Below are 22,714 nucleotides of genomic sequence, written 5' to 3'. Positions count from 1 at the left end.
CTGTCCTCCTCCTCCTCTTCTTCCTCCTCCTTCTCCCACCCAAATTCCGAGCTTTTATTTCTTTCCTAATGGATTTGCATACATTATTTGCTTTTACATTGATTCCTATGGGAAATATTGCTTCTACTTTCAAACTTTTCTACTTAAGAATCTGGTCATGAAACATATTAAGTTCTTAAGTAAAAGTACCATTGTATTTAAATTAGAATAGAATGGAAATAGCAATAAAATTTAAGATTGTGATTATAAGAAAAGAAAAATGAGGAAAGTTGTCTAGTCTGTCGTTTACTATAGTTAAAATTAGTTATTTGAAATAAATTCTTGGACAGGCTGAACTACTAGGAATTTGATTATACTACTAGATTACAAGGGATTATACAAATTGATGGACTGGCATTGAAGGTATATGTGTTGTCATGTATGTTTTTGCAATGTGGAGAAAAATAAAAAACCTTTCCAAAAAATAAACTCTAATGCTGCCTTTTCTAGCACTACAGTATACAGACATAGCTTAACAGTGAACTAATTGTGGCGTTTTGGCAATAATAAGGAAATTGATCCATTTAGGGATAGACATTACAGATTTATATACTGTGGTAGTTCCTTGAAATCCTGCTTTAAAAATGTTGTAATGCTAGCAAGAACTGTGCATCTATTTTTGGCTCATGCCCTTTTTTCCTTGCTACATATCTAGTTGTGGCATGTATTGTTGGCATAATCTGTATCATGCTAAACCTTCTCTATTCAGCTGTTATTTTAGTTCTATTTGGCTTTTGGAACTTATTGTATTCTTTGAGGGAAGGGAGTTTTGAAAAAATAGGGGAAAGTGGCAGAATGTAATTTCAGATATCCTTCAGCACTGTCTCAAAGAAACTCGAAAGTTATTGAAGCTACGTTCATATATAATCTTTGAGGAGGAAGTGATGTGAAAAACGTGAGTGCCTTGAAAATGAAAGATTCTATCATAGGATTCAGCAGCTTAGATTGATTTTTTTTTTTGCTTGTTTGTTTCAACTTAGAGCAGTAATGGCAAACCTTTTTTGGTTTGTGTGCCAAAAGGGTGTGTGTGCATGTGCTAGCACATGTGCCACACCCATTCCTTCCCATGCACGCTTATCCCATGCTGTGCTTGCACATGGTCACAACAACACACACCCCATCCATGCACACAGCGCACAGGCATCACTGAAGCCCGGGCAGTAAAAAATGGGCAAACAAGCAAACTGGATGTTTGGAAAAACAGACTTCTGATTTGCCTATTGTGCTGTTTTTCGTACGGCAAAGCCTTCAGGGAAGGTTCCATTTTCCAAACTTCTGGTTTGCCTGTTGGGCACATGTCCAGTTCAAGTACTCTATTGCAAACAAAGTAATCCTACAGGGATTCAACCACTACCTTTGCCCAAGGCATGGGAAAACAACTTAATTTTTAGCAACGTTCTGTATGTCATCAGGATTTGAACTAAATGGATCTCTGGGGGGATATACCTTCACAAAAAGATAAGGGATACTTTCTAGATCCCAAGAAACGATACTGTTTAATTGAAAGAATCTAAAGTGCACCCACTCTGCCTGAACTGCTGCAAACCTTTTAGGCAGCAAGTGCCCAAACTGCAAGGCATGCAAGCTCATGTGTGTTTGTACGTTTGTACATGCGCAGCAAAGACCTGAAGACCAGCTGGATGGTGGGAGGCAGGGCATCCCAACACTGGCAACTCTGGAAGAGGTGAGATATTCTTTTGTGAGCTTCTGTTTTGTCATTTGCAGGGAAACAGAAGCTCACAAAAGAAATGCCATGGAGAGAGTTGAGCTGGGGCGATGGCGTGCGTGCCCAAAAGGAGGGCTCTGCATGCCACCTGTGGCACATGTACCATAGATTTGCCGGCACGGCACTAGATCAGCAGTCAGAAACAATTGGACTCTCATTGCTGGGGAGGATGTGTGGATCAGGGAGAAATTAATTACATTCCACCGCCTTCCTTCCTCTTTCCTTTCTTCTCTTTCTTTCCTTTTCTTTTTGAGATAGAATCCAAGGATGCACGCCTCCTATCAGGTCGAGGACTGAATCTAAAGAGGGGGAACATGGGCAAAGGAGCAAAAGTTTTAAACTCAGATTCAGTCCTCCTTGGTCATAGGGCGGTATCTTTCCATCCTTGGAGGCTAGCTCAGGCCAGCATAAAGAAAGGCAACTATAAGTACTTGTGCTTTGCATTTTGAAACAACAATATCTTGTAAATGGTCATCCAGGACAGTCCCATCATATAGATCTCATTGCATTAGTCCATTTACGGTATGTTCTTCATATAGGTCCCCATAAATACGAAGGATAATTTTAACTGCTCCAGGAAAATTTTATTTTCTCTGCATCTCTATCATATTGTATATAGAATCCATTTTTAAGTATGACAAAATACATGGTTCTGCACTACAGAGAGCTGCTATAATTTGTATTTTTTTTCCTTTATCGGATGAAAAAACTAAGATGAAATCAAGATATATGTAATGGGAAAGTTGTATTCGAAAGAGGTACTTCAAAATGTACAGGAAAATGTACTTACTATCTATTTGTAGCTCATTAAATAGCCATGGGTTGTTCTACAATCATATGGCTGCTGCGGAGATTTTTCTGCAGTGTTGCAGGCTTATAAATGGGCATAACTATTTAAATAAGTTATAGACATGTGCTGACAAATTTCAGACCAGCCCTTGTGATTCAAATCTAAAGTATTGCATAGTTTTAAGAGGACTACAAATTTTGCTTAATGTAATGCTATTTTTGTAAAATAAACTCTTCTGTTTGTTTGAAAAAAAGAGGGTACCTTGTATTTGCTATCTGCAGTTTTTATTTTCATGTGTTTAGTTAGTAGATAATTTTTAAAGTGCAAAATTGTTTTCATTAACTTTTGAATCTTATATTCTAGCCTTGTACTTATAGTTTGATTTCAATTATAAGAAAACAGAAAAAAATATAGCTAACTAACGGAGAAGCTGCAGGAACTTGTTTGATGTAATGCATGAGACAGCCATAAGGCAGCAAACAGAAGCAATTCTTTTTCTAGCACTGAAGTGCAGAATGAAAAACCAGATGTGTTTCGATTACCAGAGAAATCAAGAACTGATTCACATCCAATTTGGCATAAGATCTGAGACAAGAAAAGCAGATAAGTAGAATTTAATACTAAATTTAATCAATGGAAGGTGTAGGAGTTCAGTACTTATCAGGATCAGCACCAAATATACATGTTTCCTGTACAGTGCAGTTGATTTCTTCCCTTCAAATTGAACAAGAGGAACAAACAAGAAACTTACTGCTAGAAAGAAATCAGCAATGTCATTTTTGTTGCATTTCACTTCTTTGTTTTTTGGTTGGCTGGAAATTCTGATTAATACAATAATTCAAATCATCTTGAGGTAGGCCATAGGCAGGGATGGCAGCTGTGAACCATCTAATAGTTTATTCTACAATTGCAATAGATGAGAGGATGACTAGTTTTAAAACAAAAAACAAGGTAGCAAAGATGCTGCAACTATCATGATTAATTTGATAGGCTGACGGTATAATCTCACATATGGCTACTCAAAAATAAGACCTGCTTGATCTGATGAACACTGAATCCAGCATGTCTAGATAGATACAAGACTGCAGATTTTATTTTTCTGGAAATCCATTCAATTGACTATTGTACGGATTACTTGGGAGTGCACCAGCATAGAATTTAGTGGAAACCATTTGAATGAGTAATTCATGATCTGCTCTTTTACAACTACATATAGCAATTAATGTGTGGTATTTATAATTTATATTCTCCAAATGTTTGCATAATAGCACATGCTGCTCCTTATTTAGGGGAAATACTACTTTTCTCATCGTACACACACTATCCCTGGCGAACCTATGGCATGTGTGTCACAAATGACACATGGAACCATATTGCTGAGCACGTGAGTTCAGGTCTGGTGCGCATGTGTGTGCCAGCCAGCTGATTTTCAGGTCTTCTGAGCCCACTGGGAGTCGGGAAACAGCCTGTTTTCAGTCTCCGGAGGGGGTGGGGAGGGCCTGTTTTTTGCTCTTCCAAAGCTCCGGAGCCTTTCTAGGAGCCTGGGAGGCAGAAAACAACCTTCCCTCCCCACTTGAGATCTTCTGGAGGCTGAAAACATTCTGTTTGCCAACTTCCAAGTTGAACCGGAAGTTCTGTTTTTTGCTCTCCCCAGGCTTCAGAGCCTTTCTAGGACTTGGGGAGGTCAAAAACGCCCTTCCCCAAACCCAACCCAGAGGCCAGAAATGGTCCGTTTTCCAACTTGAAATTCCTACAGTCCAATCAGTATACATAATAGAAGGAGCAGAGTGCCCTTTCAAACAATTATTGGAAGAAATAAAATTTGTATTCACTTGGAAGAAGCTCCTCATCCTGCAGAATAAGATACTTTATATAATTCTAACAAAGATTGTTTTTAAATTTATTTTTTCATCTGTCAAAATTTTTCCTCTTAATTATTATTATTATTATTATTATTATTATTATTATTATTAATTAGATTTGTATGCCGCCCCTCTCCGTAGACTCGGTTTTTATTCTTTCACTTCCCTTTTTGTTTAATTAAAGCTGTTAATAAAGCTGAGAGCTCCTTTGCAAAGCTTTATAAATTCATGTTCTTAGATTTTTGAATCACTTTTGAAAGTGGCTCTATCCTACTTCCTTCTAGTAAAGTGACCTTTTTAAATGGAGAGAAGTGGGTTTAGATGACAGTCATGATAAATGCGGTCATGTTCACTCAATAAAATAAGGCCCAGTGCATTTGAGGATAAATCAGTGAAATGTACAGCCCCACCTGTCTGTCTCCATCATTCATTTCCACTGTCACTTTCACAGTGGCTGATGGATCACAGTTTCTGTAAAATTAGACAGCCTTTAATCTCATTTCATCCTGATTAGCTTCTCTTTACCCTTTCCCTCTAACTCACTGACTGACACGCTAAAAACTCACACTGGGCTGTGTTTGAGCGTGGCGTTCAAACTTCTTTTCAAATCCCTTTTTGGAGGGGAAAATAGGTACTCACCTGAGCTGAAATGAAATGCAAAGATGAGTGAGCCCGAGACTCATATTAAAATAAATCAGCAAAGCAGAAGACAGTATACAATTAATGGAAGAGATGGTTTGCATCACTAGACTGCAGAGTGGCCCGTACATTGTATTATTTACACCCATGAATTCTTAGTGAATTGTTGTAAGATTAGTTGAAAGGTATTGTGGGGCAAGAGGAATGTCTCAGCAGTACAAAACAAATTAAGTTACCTCCTCTAAAATCCAGCCATAGCTGTTGCATAGTTCAAATGGCTATTTTAGCCATGCACATTCATATATCTTACACCTAGTCATATAGATTTTCATCCTCTTTTCCATTGTTCTGCTTAAATATTGCAATTCTATTAAGTTCTACTTGTATTTGAATTGAAATGTAGGGGCTTGTATATGATCTTCATAAATTACAGTTTCAGACTTTAGTTAACATTCTTGGCCTTTCTTTCTTTGTTTATTACTTTAGAGTTTGAAATGACACAAAATCATAATAGTGAGAATCTTGTAGGTTTTCAGTCTCTGCTCTGATAAGTTGTTTGTCTTACGTTTGCATTTTACTGCATATCAACAGACATGCTCAATAGCATGAAAATACTTCATCCACTAAAATATAACAATGTGATGTACTATAATTAGATGCACATGTAGTTTGTCACCTATCTAAGAACACTAAATTTAACACTGAATTAATTGATTAATAGAGTTGGAAGGGAACTTGCAGGTCATCTAGTCCAGTGATTTTCAACCTTTTTTGAGCTGCGGCACATTTTTTACATATACAAAATCATGGGGCACATTGAGCGGGGGGAGTGGGGGGGCTAAAAAAAGTTTGGACAAAACAAATTATCTCTCTCTCTTCCTTTCGCTCTATTTCTCTCCCTCTTTCTCTCTTTTCCTTCCTTCCCCTCTCTGTCCATCCCTCTTTCTGTCTCTCTTCCTTCCTTCCTCTCTTTTTTGGTCTCTTTCTATCTCTCCCTCCTTCCCTGCCTCTCTCTCTCTTGCTTTCTTTCTCTCTCTCTTGCTTTCTTTCTCTCTCTCTCTTGCTTTCTCTCTCTCTCTTTCTCTCTTGCTTTCTTTCTCTCTCTCTCTTGCTTTCTTTTTCTCTCTTGTTTTCTCTCTCTTTCTCTCTTGCTTTCTCTCTCTCTTGCTTTCTTTCTCTCTTTCTCTCTTGCTTTCTCTCTCTCTTTCTCTCTTGCTTTCTTTCTCTCTTTTTCTCTCTCTCTCTTGCTTTCTCTCTCTCTTTCTCTCTCTCTTTCTCTCTCTCTTTCTTTCTTTCTCTCTCTTTCTCTTTCTTGCTGAGCTTCGCGGCACACTTGACCATGTCTCGCGGCACACTAGTGTGCCACGGCACACTGGTTGAAAAACACTGATCTAGTCCAACCCCCTGCCCAAACAGGAGACCCTGCATCTGCTTCTACCTAGGATCGAACTCACAACCTCCTGATTTTGAGGCAAGAAGTCCGACTGTAGGTCACAGAGTCTCTTATTAATTTAATTAATAATTAATTAATAATAATACATTAATATAATTGGCATTGTTTGAAATTTAAAGCTCATTCATAGGCCTAACTATTTCAGATGCATGTTTTTTTAGTATAGCATCACATCATTTTAATAAGGCCCATGGATATGTTGTTGAAGGGCACTGCAGTATTACATCAACCAAAAACACAACTGGAGTTCAATGAGTTTCACCTGAATAAATTTTTTTAAAAAAATCTCAATTCCTAAGCAGATACAATTGGCTTGTCATTTGTCATAAATTAAGATAAAATAGCATATTTATAGCATTTGTTGTTTGTAAGATATACCACCAATATACAATGTTAATTAATGCAGTTTTACTAAACTTATCTGCCTATCAGTTGCTTTTGCTTAGACAGCTGCATGAGCACAGACTATGAAAATGATATTTGACCTTTACTGGAAACTAAATGTGCACCTTGCTTATTCATCATTGCTTTAGAAAAAAAAAATCAGTAAGAAGCTTAAATGGGACTACTTGATCTTTAGGAAAACGTGTCCTACACAAGGAAGTTGCACATATTTCTTATTGTTATTTGCATATGCTACATTCAAGTGCATTGAGAAAAATAAAAGATAATAAAACAAATGAAATGAGAGATACATCACCCAAAATAATTCAAGTGTGAGATAGGCTGCCTCTTTTTTTGGCACTGGCAAAACAGCACAAAGTAAGAGCTGGCCCTGAGTCATATTGATTTCCCACTGCACTGGTTTCCTAAGTGCTCTATTGATCCGTGTCAAGCAATAAGTTCCCTGCCTATACATGCACATCACCTCCCCATTTGTCCTCACCTAGATTTAAGGTGCCCATATGATGAGCAGAACAAGGACATTATTTTTCCTACTGGTGACACCCAGCCAGAACTGCTGCATGTGGTACAATTTAGCTGTGTGAGTATGCATTTCAACATATGATGTTTAATACTGTCACATACCACAAAGCAATTCATTTTATGGCATTAATGCTGCATTTTTTTTTCTAGTACCTTGGTAACCTTAGGGAAAACATGTAAGAAAAAAGGACAGTCCCATTTTTCTCCCCTTCATAATTACAACCATTTTTAAAGGAATGTTGCTCTTTCAACAAAGGGATTCCTGATTCAGTGGATGGAAAATGTTTGATTGTACTGCTAATGACATTGTACAGGAAATTAAGCATATACATTTGGAGGAGGCATTAAATCAGCAGGACCTTAATTTAAAAACTGAAAACTATATGGAAATGCAGCATGCTTATTGCTGTGTGAGAGAAAACTATTGAATAGTTGGAAGTTTTGATGTGGAAATGTTGCCTACAGACTGAATCTTGCCAAGGGTATTTTTTAAAATGTTTTGTAAGTCTACTTTTTAAAAAAAAGATATTTGTTATATGATTACAGAGCATTGTCTAACTATTGCAATGTATGAAATGTTTCTATTTTATAGGGTACATATATAGTATTGGCTTAATTTGTTGTTAGCAAGCTAAACTTTGTCCAGAGTAGATGCTAAGACTGCCTCAATCCAAAATCTAGCTGATAATGCTATTGAGACTGGCTGTGCATGCTAATGAGACCTTCTGCATGCTTTGGGAAGCTACTGTGACAGCTCATTCAAATCACAGAATGCCAGAAACTGTTACAAACTTCTCTGAGTTCTTTTGTTGTGAGATATAAATTATGCTGGAGTTTTCCAAGGCTGCTAAACTTTTTTCAATTGCAGGTGCAGAACAAAATGTTCTTATCAGAACAGTAAGCAAATATGACAATACTACTGACCATCTAAACAGGTTATAAGGGTTGATTCATAGCAGGTTTTAGATCACTGAGCACATTTACTGGGACTAAAACATGAAAGTCTAAATTTGAATGAATGAAGGCAAATATATGTGTCCCAGGATACATTCTGGGTTGGTCACTGGGACAGAAGCTTTTTTCTTCTTTCTAACAGCACACATTCCATTAGAGAGAAGTTCCTGGAGAATAGGCTCCAGCACAGGTCTGTAAGATCGGAAGACAAAATCTCTGGTCTTGGTGATCGACCCAGATTGAATTCTAAATTTAAACTTCCATGAAATCCTCAGAACAACCATACTATTAAATCTACTGCTAAAATGCATCTTAATAAAATATATATCTGCTTTATTCACAGTTATGCCATACAATAGTGCTCACCATTGTGTTGTGGAAGTAGAAAATTTCTTGTTCGTTCTGGGAGGAGAAGATCAGTGGAATCCTAATGGTATGTATCTAATAATTAGTTAAACTATGAAGAAATACATAAATAACATCCTCCACACAAATAACTAATGGGTAGAAAATCCATGAACTGCTACTTATACATGAAATAGCAATATGGTATTTTTCCTTCTTTTTTATAAGTTGATTTGCCCCATCTCCCATTCTAATCTCATCTCATCTGATCAGAACAGCAGATTGTTTAATGTTAGCTTATTTGCTAAAAAAATAATAATCAAAAAACACTGAAAGAAACATTAGGACTCTACAATCGACCTTGAGCAACTCCCTTGGGCTTCAGGTTATATATCAATGATTTAGGCTGTGATTTAAAATTCATTTATGGCAATAAAGTCTCAACTGAGCCGCCCCGAGTCTGCGGAGAGGGGCGGCATACAAATCTAATAAATAAATAAAATAAAAAATAAAACTTTGAATGTCGAAAATTACATATTTATATAAGAACAAATTAGAACACAGAGTTCTAATGATCAAATTAGAATACAGGCTTTTGAGGCCTATTAAAACATTTAAAGTATAAATCTATGCATGCATAAAGAGAGGATCCATAACATATGCATTTTTATAGATCCAGTTGTAGTTACTGTAAAAACATGCATACATTTTACACATTTAAAGCCAAATATTTGTTTATTTGTTTATTTATTTATTTATTTATTTATTTATTCATTCATTCATTCATTCATTCATTCATTCATTTATTAGATTTGTATGCCGCTCCTCTCCGGAGACTCGGAGCGGCTCACAACAACAAAACACAGTACAAATCTAAAGATTAGAAGCAGTTTAAAACCCTTAATATAAAAACAGTCATACATCCCAAACAAACCATACATAAAATGGAACGGCCCGGGGGAATCAATTTCCCCATGCCTGATGGCAGAGATGGGTTTTAGGAATTTGCTAAAGGCAAGGAGGGTGGGGGCAGTCCTGATCTCTGGGAGGAGTTGATTCCAGAGGGTCAGGGCCACCACAGAGAAGGCTCTTCCCCTGGGTCCCGCCAGACAACATTGTTTCATCGACAGGACCCGGAGAAGGCCAACTCTGTGGGACCTAAACGGGCGCTAGGATTTGTGCGGCAGAAGGCGGTCCCGTAGATATATGTTGATATGAAGCTCAAAAGTGATGTATTAGCAGATGTATAATCTCTTAAAATAGATATGTAAACTAACCCATACACATATATGTCTAACAAAAGAGATTTAAACAAGATTTGTCTGTATTTCGAAAGAAATCTTACTTCTAATCACTTTTTCAATTCAACAATCAAGCCCTTCTTCTTTAGCAGAGCACTTCTATATTATGATGTGAGAATAGAAAGTAGAAACTAATTTCATGAGTTGCCTTTCTAATTACAGTTATGTCACTAATTTGGGATTTCAATATTTCTGGAATTCACTCATAATCTCTAAAATGTTTGAATAGTTATTTCTTAATTGAGACATTTGGTGAGAATTGTTTAAAGGTGTATCAACATTTTTGGTACCATTATATTTCTTGTGTTTCCATTATTCACTTTTTTTTCTAGTGCCAATCTAATATGATCATGTAAAATGGGTATGCATTCGCATTCTCAAATGCTTTCAGATTTTTCTGGTACTCCTGTATCTCTAGTCTTATCAGCGATTTACATAATGATTATGGTAAGGGCTTTTTAACGAGATTACTTTATAAATTTTCTGTGGAAAGAAATGAAATCATTTAACAGGCTTCTGAACAAAGCAAAAGAACAATATGGCTTGCAAAATTTAGAATATTGTCAAGACATCATTGAAAGGCTCGTACATAAAGGCAGAGTTGCAGCTGTAGCAGTCTGTGTAACATAGATAATTATGACTTAGAAAGTATAAAACAGCTTGCAGGTACACATTTTCACTTCAAAATGCCAGAAGATCCAGCTGAAATTACGTATACTGCATATATTTTATTTGAAAAGCCCATTGCAGCATCTGTGCTAACCCAAACTGTATCAAAGCATTACATCTGTTCATTTCTTTACAAACTAAGCTAAGCAATCTTCTCTAATAGCATTATTTCAATAGAGTTTTAAAAATTATTTATTTGAGTCAGTGTTCAGGAAAAATAACTTTTGCCGTCTGTTCTTAACAAGCTATTCTATAAAAAGATTACAGATAATTTATTTATAGAAGTATGTGCTATAGAGCTTACCTGAAGGTTGATGTTATTGAATTTCTTTAACAAAAAAAAGGTGGTGGGACAAACATTTACATTAAACTAATTGGGTGGCAGGTCTCCCCAACCGCTAGACTAAATTCAGAAGGATAATTTCCAAGCTATTTCACTCAAGGTGAAAATGTTGGTTTTGTTTTTGGCTAGTTTATTTATTTATTTATGTAGCCACTCATCTCAAGTATATAAACTCTAGGAGGATCTAGAACTCTAGAACCAAAATACATACAAATATTAAACAATCAAGAAATAAAATGCACACTATTCAAAGAATCTTAGAATCGTGACCAATGTGTCCAATCTCACATACAGGGCCCCACACTCAGCCGCAGAATCAAATCTTCAAAGCTTTCCAAACAGCCAGCAGATTGGGGGGCAACCTAATTACAGGATGAATGATGTTCCAGGGAGTGTGCCCCACAGCAGAAAAGCCTTTTTTTTCCAGGGGGCTCAGCCATCCTTCCTTAGTTGAAGGAACCTATCACATGCCTCACCTGCTAGATTTGACAGAATGGGTAGAAACAGTCAGCTTGAAATGGTTCCATAAGTAACCCAGGCACAAACCATTAGGATTTTTAAAGGTAATTACCAGAATGTTAAATTGTATCTCCGGAACCGCCTTCTGCCGCACGAATCCCAGCGACCAGTTAGGTCCCACAGAGTTGGCCTTCTCCGGGTCCCGTCAACTAAACAGTGTCATCTGGTGGGACCCAGGGAAAGAGCCTTCTCTGTGGCGGCCCCAGCCCTCTGGAACCAACTCCCCCCAGATATAAGTGTTGCCCCCACCCTCCTTGCCTTTTGCAAGCTCCTCAAAACCCACCTCTGTCGTCAGGCATGGGAGAATTGAAATTTTCCCTTCCCCCTAGGCTTATAGAATTTATACATGGTATGTTTGTATGTATGATTGGTTCTTTAAATTGGGGGTTTTTAGATTATTTTTAATATTAGATTTGTTTACATTGTCTTTTTATTGTTGTTAGCCACCCCAAGTCTGCAGAGAGGGGCGACATACAAATCTAATAAATAAATACATAAATAAATAAATATCTGGAGGTAAACTGATATTAGTGAAATAGTAGTACTACATGCTCCAAATAACTACTGCCAGTAATTACCTGTTGCTGTATTTTGCATCAACTGAAGTTTATGAATGCTCTTCAAGGGCAGCCCCATGCACTGCACATTACACTCATCTAAATGGGAGGTCACAAGGGCACAAATGATGTCCTGATCTCTGAATGGGCATAAATGACGCATAACATCAAGACATACGAAGGCCCTCCTATCTATGGCTGCCACTGGTTCTTTGAGCAGGAGCTACAGGTCTGGGAAGACCCCAAATTATGCACTGCTTCTACCTGAGACAGTGTCACAGCATCCAGAAATAAAAATGGAAGGTTCCCAGAACCAGGAAGTTCCCAAAGCCACACAATCTTACATGGGTTGAAGCCTGTTGTGTCTCTTCCAGACGCACACAGCCTTCAGACACTAGAAGAAGACTTCTGTTGTATTATTCAAATGGTCTGGGGTGGAAACGCTGGGTATTAGCAGAACACCTTTCTGGCAGCTTCATGTAAAGCAGGGGTCTCAAACCCATGGCCCATGGGCCATCTGCAGCCCTCGGGACAATAGTTTGCGGCCCCCACCTCAATATCAAAGTTTAATGTTAGTGTGGCCCGAGTTTGATACGAATGGCACTTTTCAGTGTTGTGTGCAGAGTTGAATGAACCTACCAATCACGGTGGGGTATATTACTCTCGGAGGTGGGACATCAGCCGGGCATATTGTGAACTTGCGCCATTAGCCCGGGCTCAGAAGCGGAGGCGGAAATGGCTACTTAGCAAGATAGAAAAAACCCGGAAAAGACGCATCGGCTAAAGTTTAACCACTAAACACTGAAACAGTGACACCATGTGGAATTATATATTACACAGCCCCAAATAGGTCTTTTTCAAAGCCTGCAGTGAAGAGAAAGGTTGGTGATGAGCACAGACAATTTCAGAAAGTAGGAAGTGCAATATTTCTTTGTTGAGCACAGGGGAATCCCGACATGTCTTATTTGCACAGATAAAGTTTCGGTGCACAGAGAATACAATTTGAAACGTCACTGGACATGCTGAGGAGTATGCAAAATACCAGGGAGATGAGATAGCAAACCAGGTTGCTAATCTTAAAACATATCTACTGAGGCAACAAGGTTTCTTTAAGAAAGCAACCAAAGAGAATGATGCAACTAAAGCAGGAAAGCCATTCAAAGAAGGTGAATTTATAAAAAAGTGCGTATTACAGGCTGCAAGTATTGTCTGTCCAGAAAAGAAAGGTCAGTTTACCAACATCAGCCTTTCTGCCAACACCGTAGCAGAGCGCATTTCTGATCTGTCAAGTGACATTTACGATCAACTGTGCGAGAAAGTAAAATGTTTCAGTGTATACTCAGAGGCTCTTGCTGAGACCACAGACATCACCGGCACTGCCCAGCTCACAATCTATGTCCATTAAATGTTAAAGAACTGTCAATTACAGACATTATTATTAAAGAATCTGAATAATAATAATTACATTTCTCTAGTCAGCAACTATATGTGGTTTCTTCATTCTTCTATATCTGCTGTATTATTATTATTATTATTATTATTATTATTATTATTATTTTCATTTTATTTATTACTGATTTATTTATTTTTTCTTATGAATTTTTCTTATGAATTTATTTTTTAACACAAAATAAGATGAAAAAATAAAGACATTTGATATTTTTGTAAGAGTTTTTCTTGTGGAAAACCTGATGCGGCCCAGCCTTACCCAGACTCTACCTCCAGCGGCCCCCGGGTAAATTGAGTTTGAGACCCCTGATGTAGAGATTAAACAGGAGGAGAGAACATATCTAGCCTTGTGACACCTTATATATACGAAAATGCAATAATGGTGGAGAAATTACTTTATTGACCTACCATTTCAAACTCCAGAAGTAATGTCATGGATTAGAAGATCAAAAATTGTTTCTCCCAGCTCTTAACCTTGACATTCATGCATCCTGATGAATGCTACAAGGAAAGTTACACAGAATATTCTGGTGACCCACAGGAAGGGACATGATGTCATAGTATAATGCTAAAAAACCTGAAACCAAAGAATTTTCCCTTTTTTGCTTCCATTTTTAAAACTTGGACATAAGGCCTATTCTTTTCATAATTTGTAAACAAATTTAAGTACGTCAACAAAAAAAACCCCAGAGGAGTCATCTTCCTGACAAAGATGCATTTTAGAAGTGATATATGGGGTACAATAAATATACATGTGTCACAGCTTTGCTTGCCATTTATCAGCAAAGAATATTTTTTTAGCTCATTCTTTGTTTTGTCTAAATAAATTTCTTATTCAATTTCTGAATATCAGACAGACAAAGAAGAGCTAGAAAGGGGAAAATAGAGACAGTATAACTGGAAGATGAAAGATTAATAACAATAAATGGGAGATTTGGAAGGGAAAGTGTATGTGAAGGGAAAACAGGATTGATATTCTAGGAAAAATGGAATTATATTGGGAGATGCTGATTGACATGACAGATAGTACTTCTGGGTAACTTGTGTTACCCAGAAGAAAATTTGTGGGTAAAAATGTCTCCTGGGTAACTTGTGTTACCCAGGAGAAATTCATACAAATAAGGGACTCCTTAGTGCTCTTTAGAAGTATGAAATAATCTGAATCACATGACATAACTAGAAAATACAAATCAAATTATTTACATGATTACTTTTGAATGCCAAAAATCTATATTTCATTGCCAGTGAATTTTGAATTTAATTCCCATGAACAAAGCACTTTGTAAGCATCATGGTTTTGAAAGAGAAATACATGATTTAACTGTGATGTAGTCATGCTATAATTTTAAGTTGCATGCAAGGAATAATTTATTTTTAAGATTTCTGCATTGAAAGTTCAGGTATTTAAAAAATTGTAATGCATTCTCTTTTCTCAAGTCTTTCTTTAGATGTTTATAAGAATATAACATGCATTCAATATAATTTAATATCTTGGAGGCATAGTTTTTTCATACGACTGACATATACAAGTCCTTATGAAATACAGGATGAAGTAATAACTAATGCTTTTTCATATTTGACTAAATAAATTTGACTAGAAAAAGCTGCAGGGAAATGTTGTTAATTTTTTATTGGTCTAAATAAAAACATCCATAATTGTTGTTCACAAGTTAAAGACTGATGCTATAAAACTGTGACTTGCAATCATACAGCATCAGCAGCCACCCTACTATTAAAACAGAATGAGGCAAATGGCAAGTGCTCAGGGGCATGGAACAGTAATGAAAAGTGGGAGTACACAACTGTGTCTTATGTTTACCCCTTAAGTTCATCTACTCAGATATTATGAAGAATGCTATTAATTAGTTCCATAGCAACATATTCTTACACTATCTGAGAAACAAATATGGCTGGTTCAATAAGTTACTCGTGTGTACTCCTTTATATTCTTCTGGATTAAGTTCAAAGCATTGCTAGTCCTACTTACATCCTAATACTGGAATGAGAGGTTTATTTGGTCAGCCGAATAATCTGTATTTGAATGGAGAAAATTTTTCCATTTTTGGTCTTCAAGCAACAAAAGGTTTTGGGTGAGTCCTTCAAAAAACAAAGAGCTAAATGTGAAATTTATCTCTTTACAGGCAAACACAGTACAAACTTTGTCAGTCGGTATGATCCTAGATTTAACAGCTGGATACAACTTCCGCCTATGCAAGAAAGGTAAAACATACTAGATGTTAGGAAAATTATGGTATCTCAATGAATGGCAGTACTTTCTCTGAAACAGAGCAGTGAGAGAAAGAAATGAAATGCTATGGTATTTTTTTCTTATTTATAAGAAAAAAAAACATTGAATTATTAATGTTCTGTTTGGAAGCCTTAAAATGTGTAATTTCTTAAGTTTCTTAACATTTGATTGTAGCATGTTATATAAAATCGCTGTAAGATTGAAAAACGTTATGATCTTCATTCATGGCTTTTCCTAAGTTCAGTATGGTTGGAAAATTGACTTCCTGGTGCAGTTTAGGAGCCAATAGGTCATATGCATTGGCAATTAAACCACAGCATCTGGATATTTGCTGCAGTTTCGGTATAATCAGGCAGAGAAAGTTGATTAAAACATGCTAGCAATTAAGGGATTTCTTCTTTTGAGCTGAACCTTATGGACCCATTGTTTTATTTTTTTCTTATTTGAAATATTTACACTGCTTATTTTATGCAAGCCCACCTGCTATCAAATGCCACTTTGAATCAATCCTGTATTATTCAAATTGATACCAAAGTGCTGATGTATTAAATAATTAAAACTGTTAAAAGGTTAGGTTCCAACAGTTTTTTAAAAATACCTCGCAAATGTACTAAACAGAACAAAGTGTTGGTACTCAGCCATAGGAAATATATTGTAAAGCCTTTGAACAAAGCAGTAAAAGCTGCACTTCCACGCTTTCTGTTTGTTTGTTTATTTGCCATATGGAGTGAAAGCTAATTAGGGAACCCCTAAATTTAATGTAGCTGATTACATGGGCAGCTTGTAAATCAAGAGTTGCAATTTTAAGATAAAAGTCATAATCCAGATCTTAAGACACTGATGAACACTATCTAAAGCATTTGGGGATACCCTTTAGCTAGGACATCCATAAAAACGGAAGATGTTCAGCTCATTATCCATTTGAATAAATCTTCTCCCAGCCTCACTGCCTCTAACTTAAAGCAGATTTAATGTCTGAACTGAGTATATTACATTTACAGATATATTGAGGTAGAGAGCATCCTCAGTATTTTCCTATGTCTAAGTCATATTTCAAATATAACTAAAAGTACCAAAACATTATAATATTGTGGGTTTTGTTGCCATTTGGGTTTCAAAATAAGGCCATTTACCTTTACAGCAGTCTATATAGTTTATAAAGTGTTTCAAGACAGATTTTAAGCATGTAATAATTCTTTAATTAAAAGGCCTTATATATTCCTGCAGTTTTCTAACAAAATATCTGTGAACCTTCAAACCCCTCCAAAAAACAAATTTTTTGATCAAATTTTATTTATGTTCCTATTTACCTATCATATCTATAAGACAAGCCAGAGAAGAAATAAAATGATTTTAGAAACATAGAAACATAGAAGTCTGACGGCAGAAAAAGACCTCATGGTCCATCTAGTCTGCCCTTATACTATTTTCTGTATTTTATCTTAGGATGGATATATGTTTATCCCAGGCATGTTTAAATTCAGTTACTGTGGATTTATCTACCACGTCTGCTGGAAGTTTGTTCCAAGGATCTACTACTCTTTCAGTAAAATAATATTTTCTCATGTTGCTTTTGATCTTTCCCCCAACTAACTTCAGATTGTGTCCCCTTGTTCTTGTGTTCACTTTCCTATTAAAAACACTTCCCTCCTGAACCTTATTTAACCCTTTAATATATTTAAATGTTTCGATCATGTCCCCCCTTTTCCTTCTGTCCTCCAGACTATACAGATTGAGTTCATTAAGTCTTTCCTGATACGTTTTATGCTTAAGACCTTCCACCATTCTTGTAGCCCATCTTTGGACCCATTCAATTTTGTCAATATCTTTTTGTAGGTGAGGTCTCCAGAACTGAACACAGTATTCCAAATGTGGTCTCACCAGAAATAAAGAGTTCCATATAATCTAGTGTTTTACTGTTTTTGCTATATATCTTTTGGAACAGACAGTGTAGGTGAAGAAGGACAACTTCAACAGCTTCCAAATTGTCTAGCAAAATAGCATACAAGATTCCCCGTATCACTGGTCTACGGTATATAGATAGGGAAACATGCAGACATAATTTGGGGTTTTCCCAGAACAGCAAGACTTGGAAGAATCACTGATTTCGCCTGCTCGTTGCTGGGGCGAAAAGGAGGCCCCAAGCCAGCGCAGCCCTTTATAAGGGCCGGCTGGCCACGCCCCCAGCAACATCATCGGCACGCCAATGACAAGCATGGCCAGGATCTTGCGAATCTCGTGAGATCCCGGCCTTACAAAATGGCAGCTACGCCAAGAGCCGTGTTTCCCCACCCACTCTGCAAATCCGGGCCGGGGATAAGTCACCGGCAGGGCAATTCTTCTAAGTCTTGTTTTTTGGAAGAAACCTTGTGAGGAGATGTCGCTTTGTATACTTCTAATTATTGGGGTGCCTAGAAAATTGACATAGCTAAAAAACAAGCCTAGCTTCTCTTGGAAAGAACGTTCTCATTACTGGCAATATTTAGTTATATGAAGGTTGTGACTTGCTGGTAATGCGAGACAGTTTTGCAAAGATACACAGACTACAGAAGACAACACAATGAGGGCAGAACAAAAGATGAAATTGTAATATTTTCATGCCCTTATTTTACATCAGTAAAGGTTTGGCCAGCAACTGAATTAGCTTGATATCTATTCGCTTAATCTCAAGAAACATGTTGCAGCCATGCAGATTTTAAAAGTACCGATAAGAGCAACTGGAATTTATATTCAGAATACTGAAGACAAAATTTAATTTCCACTTACAGTATGTATTACATTCCAGAAATGTAGCATTAATTAGTACAAATTATATTAAGGCTTGTGGCGTATTTGAAAAAATATAACAGAAATTGTTAATATTACCACTCCAAGGAATCGCTGATAATTAAAGAGTTTAGTACAGGATTAAATTGTTTGGCTGATCAGTGTGTCCATATCGTGCACCACCCTTTTTCATACAAAGTAGTAGGAAATTAGACATCCTCAGTGCTGTCTGTGTTTGGTTGTTTTCTTGCAGACATTCATTACCCAAACTAGGTAACATCAACATGCATCCACAATAGGAAACTCATCCAATCTGGAAAGCTCTGGAAGACAGCATTGTTACCTCCCAGTGGGAGGCACCTTTTCTAATTTGCAGCTTGTTTCACGTCATGGATCTCTTTTGTGGGGAAATTATTTTTTTAACTTCATGGATCTCCTTTGTGGGGTGATTGAGTCAAAACTTTATAAAATTGAAATGTTTCTTCAAGTGCAAATGTCTTTATTTTTTTCTAGCAGTTGGCTGAAATAGTGTTATGTATTATTAAGTAGAAACAATCTTAGGAAAAATCCAATATAATTTTAATGGAAACCTACTTTTATTTCTATTAACCAGTGATGAAATCCATTTTTTTTACTACTGGTTCTGTGGGTGTGGCTTGGTGGGTATGGTGTGGCTTGGTGGGCATGGCTTTATTTATTTATTCATTCATTCATTCATTCATTCGATTGATTGATTTATATGCTGCCCCTCTCTGAAGACTTGGGGCAGCTTATAACATATAAAAGGAAACAATAAAATACAGCAGGCCAAATCCAGTTAATTAAAACTAAGTGAATTACTCTAAAATCCTTAATTATATTAAAAATCAATCATACTCATTCAAACAACTACACATAACATTTATCGGCCAGGAGGCTAAGGTCTAATTGCCCACCAGCCTGGTGGCATAAATGAGTCTTAAAATGCTTATGGAAGGCAAGGTGGGTGGGGGTAGTGTGAATCTCTGGGAGGAGCTGATTCCAGGGGGCCTGGACCCTCAAAGAGAAGGCTCTTCCCCTAGGCCACACTAAGCAACATTGTCTAGTTGACGGGGCCTGGAGAAGGCCGACCCTGTGGGATCTAACTGGTCGTTGGGACTCATAGGGTTGGTGGGTGTGGCAGGGGAAGGATACTGCATAATCTCCATTGCCTCCCCACTCTGGGACCAGGCAGAGGTGGTAATTGCTGGTTCTCCAAACTTCAAACAAATGTCTGAATGTCAAACAATTTGACCAGATTGTATCATTTTCCTGAACTTTATAACAATGAATTTTATCCATACTTTAAGAAGTAAGGGTGCCACCATCCCTTCTCATTCAGCCACTAACCCAATCTGTATCTACATTGTAAAAGTTACCTGTATGTTTATTAAATTTATATGTTGCCCATCTCACTGTCCAAAATTCAATTAGAGGGCCTTCTTTCATAAGGCTCTGAAGGATTTATGATTGAACCAATATCCTGATATGGAAGAACAATTCAATATAGTATATTTTACCAGAGATAGCAAGATATTTCTAGTGATCCGATATATATGAGGAGGTTATTCCTTTCTGAACTTGCATTTTTAATGTAAGATTTTATCACGGAAAGGTTTTTTTTATAGCAATGAAATGTTACATTAATTAATTAAGGCTCTGTGGTGCAAAAGTAATTTATTTGGTGGGAAAGAAGAAAAAAGAAACTTAAATCATACTACTAGGAGTTTGCCAATAAAATACACTTTTGAAGTTGAAACACAATGTTATATTTTTGTTCCTAACAGTGACACTATGTGGATGAAGTAAAAAATGCACACAGGCAATAAGTTTGTTACAAAAAATGTTTCTGAATAGATGTTGCTTTTAAAAAGATAAGATTTTAAATTATACATTTTTAATTGTTTAAACATGCAATTTGAATGCATACCAGCATACTGTCTGGACCTTATATCTTGCATAAATGCACTTAGGAAATAACTGGCACAAATATGTCAGAAATTGCGGTTAGCAAGGACTGTTGCATGTAGTATTGATATAACTGATGTTAATCTTGTCCACACCTATATCTTAATATAAAGCATTGTGTAAAACTGTAATTTGACAAGAGTCATAATGTGCGGTGGAGATCTATGAGTCCATCTGGACAGAGCATATGGAGGACTATGACTTGGATTGTAAGAGCATGAATCAATACATGAATTTAAGGGAAAAATAGAGTTTTGTGTGTGAGAAACTAAAGAGAAAGCAGGTGGTAATGCTCAAAAACTACAGCTGAACTGTGGAGGAAGGGTAATGGTTACAGCAGAAAATATGAATATATATACCGTGTTTCCCCGAAAGTAAGACAGTGTCTTACTTTCTTTTTATCCCCAAAAGCCCCACTATGTCTTACTTTTGGGGTATGTCTTATATTGGAAAAAAATTGTCGAATTTTTTGTTTTAACCATAAAATTAACATTTATTAACAACCTGGACAGACGGAGGCGGCAGACGTGGTGACGTATGGAGGGGGGACAGCGCGGAAGTGGGCAGGAGGCGGCGCTCATTAAGATCAGAGGGAGGTGGCAGACACGGTGACGTATGGAGAGGGGGACGGCACAGGCGTGGGCAGGAGGCGGCGCGCAGCTAGATGAGAGGGAGGCGGCAATACCCCCGTGTTTTCCCGAAAGTAAGACATATGTCTTACTTTCGGGGTACGGCTTATATTAGCCGACCCCCCTGAAACCCCTGATACATCTTACAATTGGGGGTGTCTTACTATCGGGGAAACAGGCAATTGTGCATGTGCATAAAATTTGGAACCCTAAGTTTGGTGGTACAGTGCTAGTCTAAATGTGATAATGAAAGAAACAGTGGTGACTTTTGTAAAAATTGTGAAACTTCTTATAAGGCGACACAAATGAAGGAATAAAGAGGAAACAAGGCAAGAAAGTTCTGAAAAAATAAATTAATTCAGAGACTCGTGAGTGGATTAAAATAATAACTGGGAGTATTTACTTAGAAAAGGAACGCTGTTTTTAATATGTGGTATAAGCATAAGTATTCATTTATATATTGCAAGAAAATGACCATATAGCTTTTGTTACATGACTAATTTGTTATTATGAAAAACATGAGAATATAAGTGAAAGATATATATAGTGTGAATATGAAACTAAATCATTTTTCAATAATGACAAGAGTGGATCTTTGGAAAAAGTTGCATATAGAATAAAAGCAATAAGGTTAAAGAAACCAAAAAGATGACAAAAGGATTTTTGAGGACCCGGATTGTGGGGGCAATAGGCTGGCTCTGTTAAAAAGTGGTATTGCTAACATGTTGTAAGCCGCCCTGAGTCTAAGGAGAAGGGCGGCATAAAAATCAAATAAATAAATAAATAAATAAATAAATAAATAAATAAATAAATAAATAAATAATAAATAAATAAATAAATAAATAAATAAACAAACAAACAAACAAACAAACAAACAAACAAACAAACAAACAAACAAACAAATAAATTAATTAATTTCAGGAAAGAGAGTATGAGCTTAGTGTAAAAAAAAAAAATCTCCCAAAAGTGAAAAGAAAAATATTACAGTGAGACGCATTAGCATGTGGAGGTATTGTAATGGGAAATAGAGTGGGGGGATGCTTGATGGAAGGATGATGAAGTAACTGTGGATAACAAAAATAGAAAACAAGAGTTATTGATGCAAAAATTGAGAGAACTGTATAATATGGATAGAGACAAACTTGCAAAAATGTAGCTAAAGTCACCAAAGGTTAAAATTAACGAAAGGAAGAAAATGCAGAATTATTTAGATGGAAATAATTGTTTTGAAAATGAATGAAGAGAGCTGAAAAAGAAGTTTCCATAGGAGCAAATGGAATTAAAAATGATGAGATAATTTGGAATATGTCCTAGATTACTCCTAAGCGACTCCAACAATCTCTTTTGGAATTCAGATGCACACTGGGTTTTCACAAGGAAAAAAGAACACAAGTGGGAAACATAAGCTTTATTGCTGTCATAAGTAATTATTGTGGCAATAAAGCTTTACTTCTACAGAATTTTAAGGAATGAAATTTCAATCCTTAGCAAAAAAAATTCCTTTTTAAGAGT

General features: G+C 36.6%; 1 protein-coding gene across 2 annotated transcripts in view; it reads left to right on the top strand.

Moving 5' to 3' along the window:
- Positions 1-22,714, top strand: part of KLHL14 (kelch like family member 14) — an 82,838-nt gene that overhangs the window by 42,178 nt on the left and 17,946 nt on the right. For both annotated transcript variants that reach the window (XM_070747702.1, XM_070747703.1), the window contains exons 4-5: positions 8,734-8,823; positions 15,715-15,793. In XM_070747702.1, coding sequence (XP_070603803.1) covers positions 8,734-8,823; positions 15,715-15,793 — 169 coding nt within the window. The remainder of the gene's footprint in view (positions 1-8,733; positions 8,824-15,714; positions 15,794-22,714) is intronic.

This window comes from Erythrolamprus reginae, chromosome 3 (genome assembly GCF_031021105.1).
Source record: "Erythrolamprus reginae isolate rEryReg1 chromosome 3, rEryReg1.hap1, whole genome shotgun sequence".
Lineage (NCBI taxonomy): Eukaryota > Metazoa > Chordata > Lepidosauria > Squamata > Dipsadidae > Erythrolamprus > Erythrolamprus reginae.
This window is presented reverse-complemented; position numbering and strand designations above follow the sequence as displayed.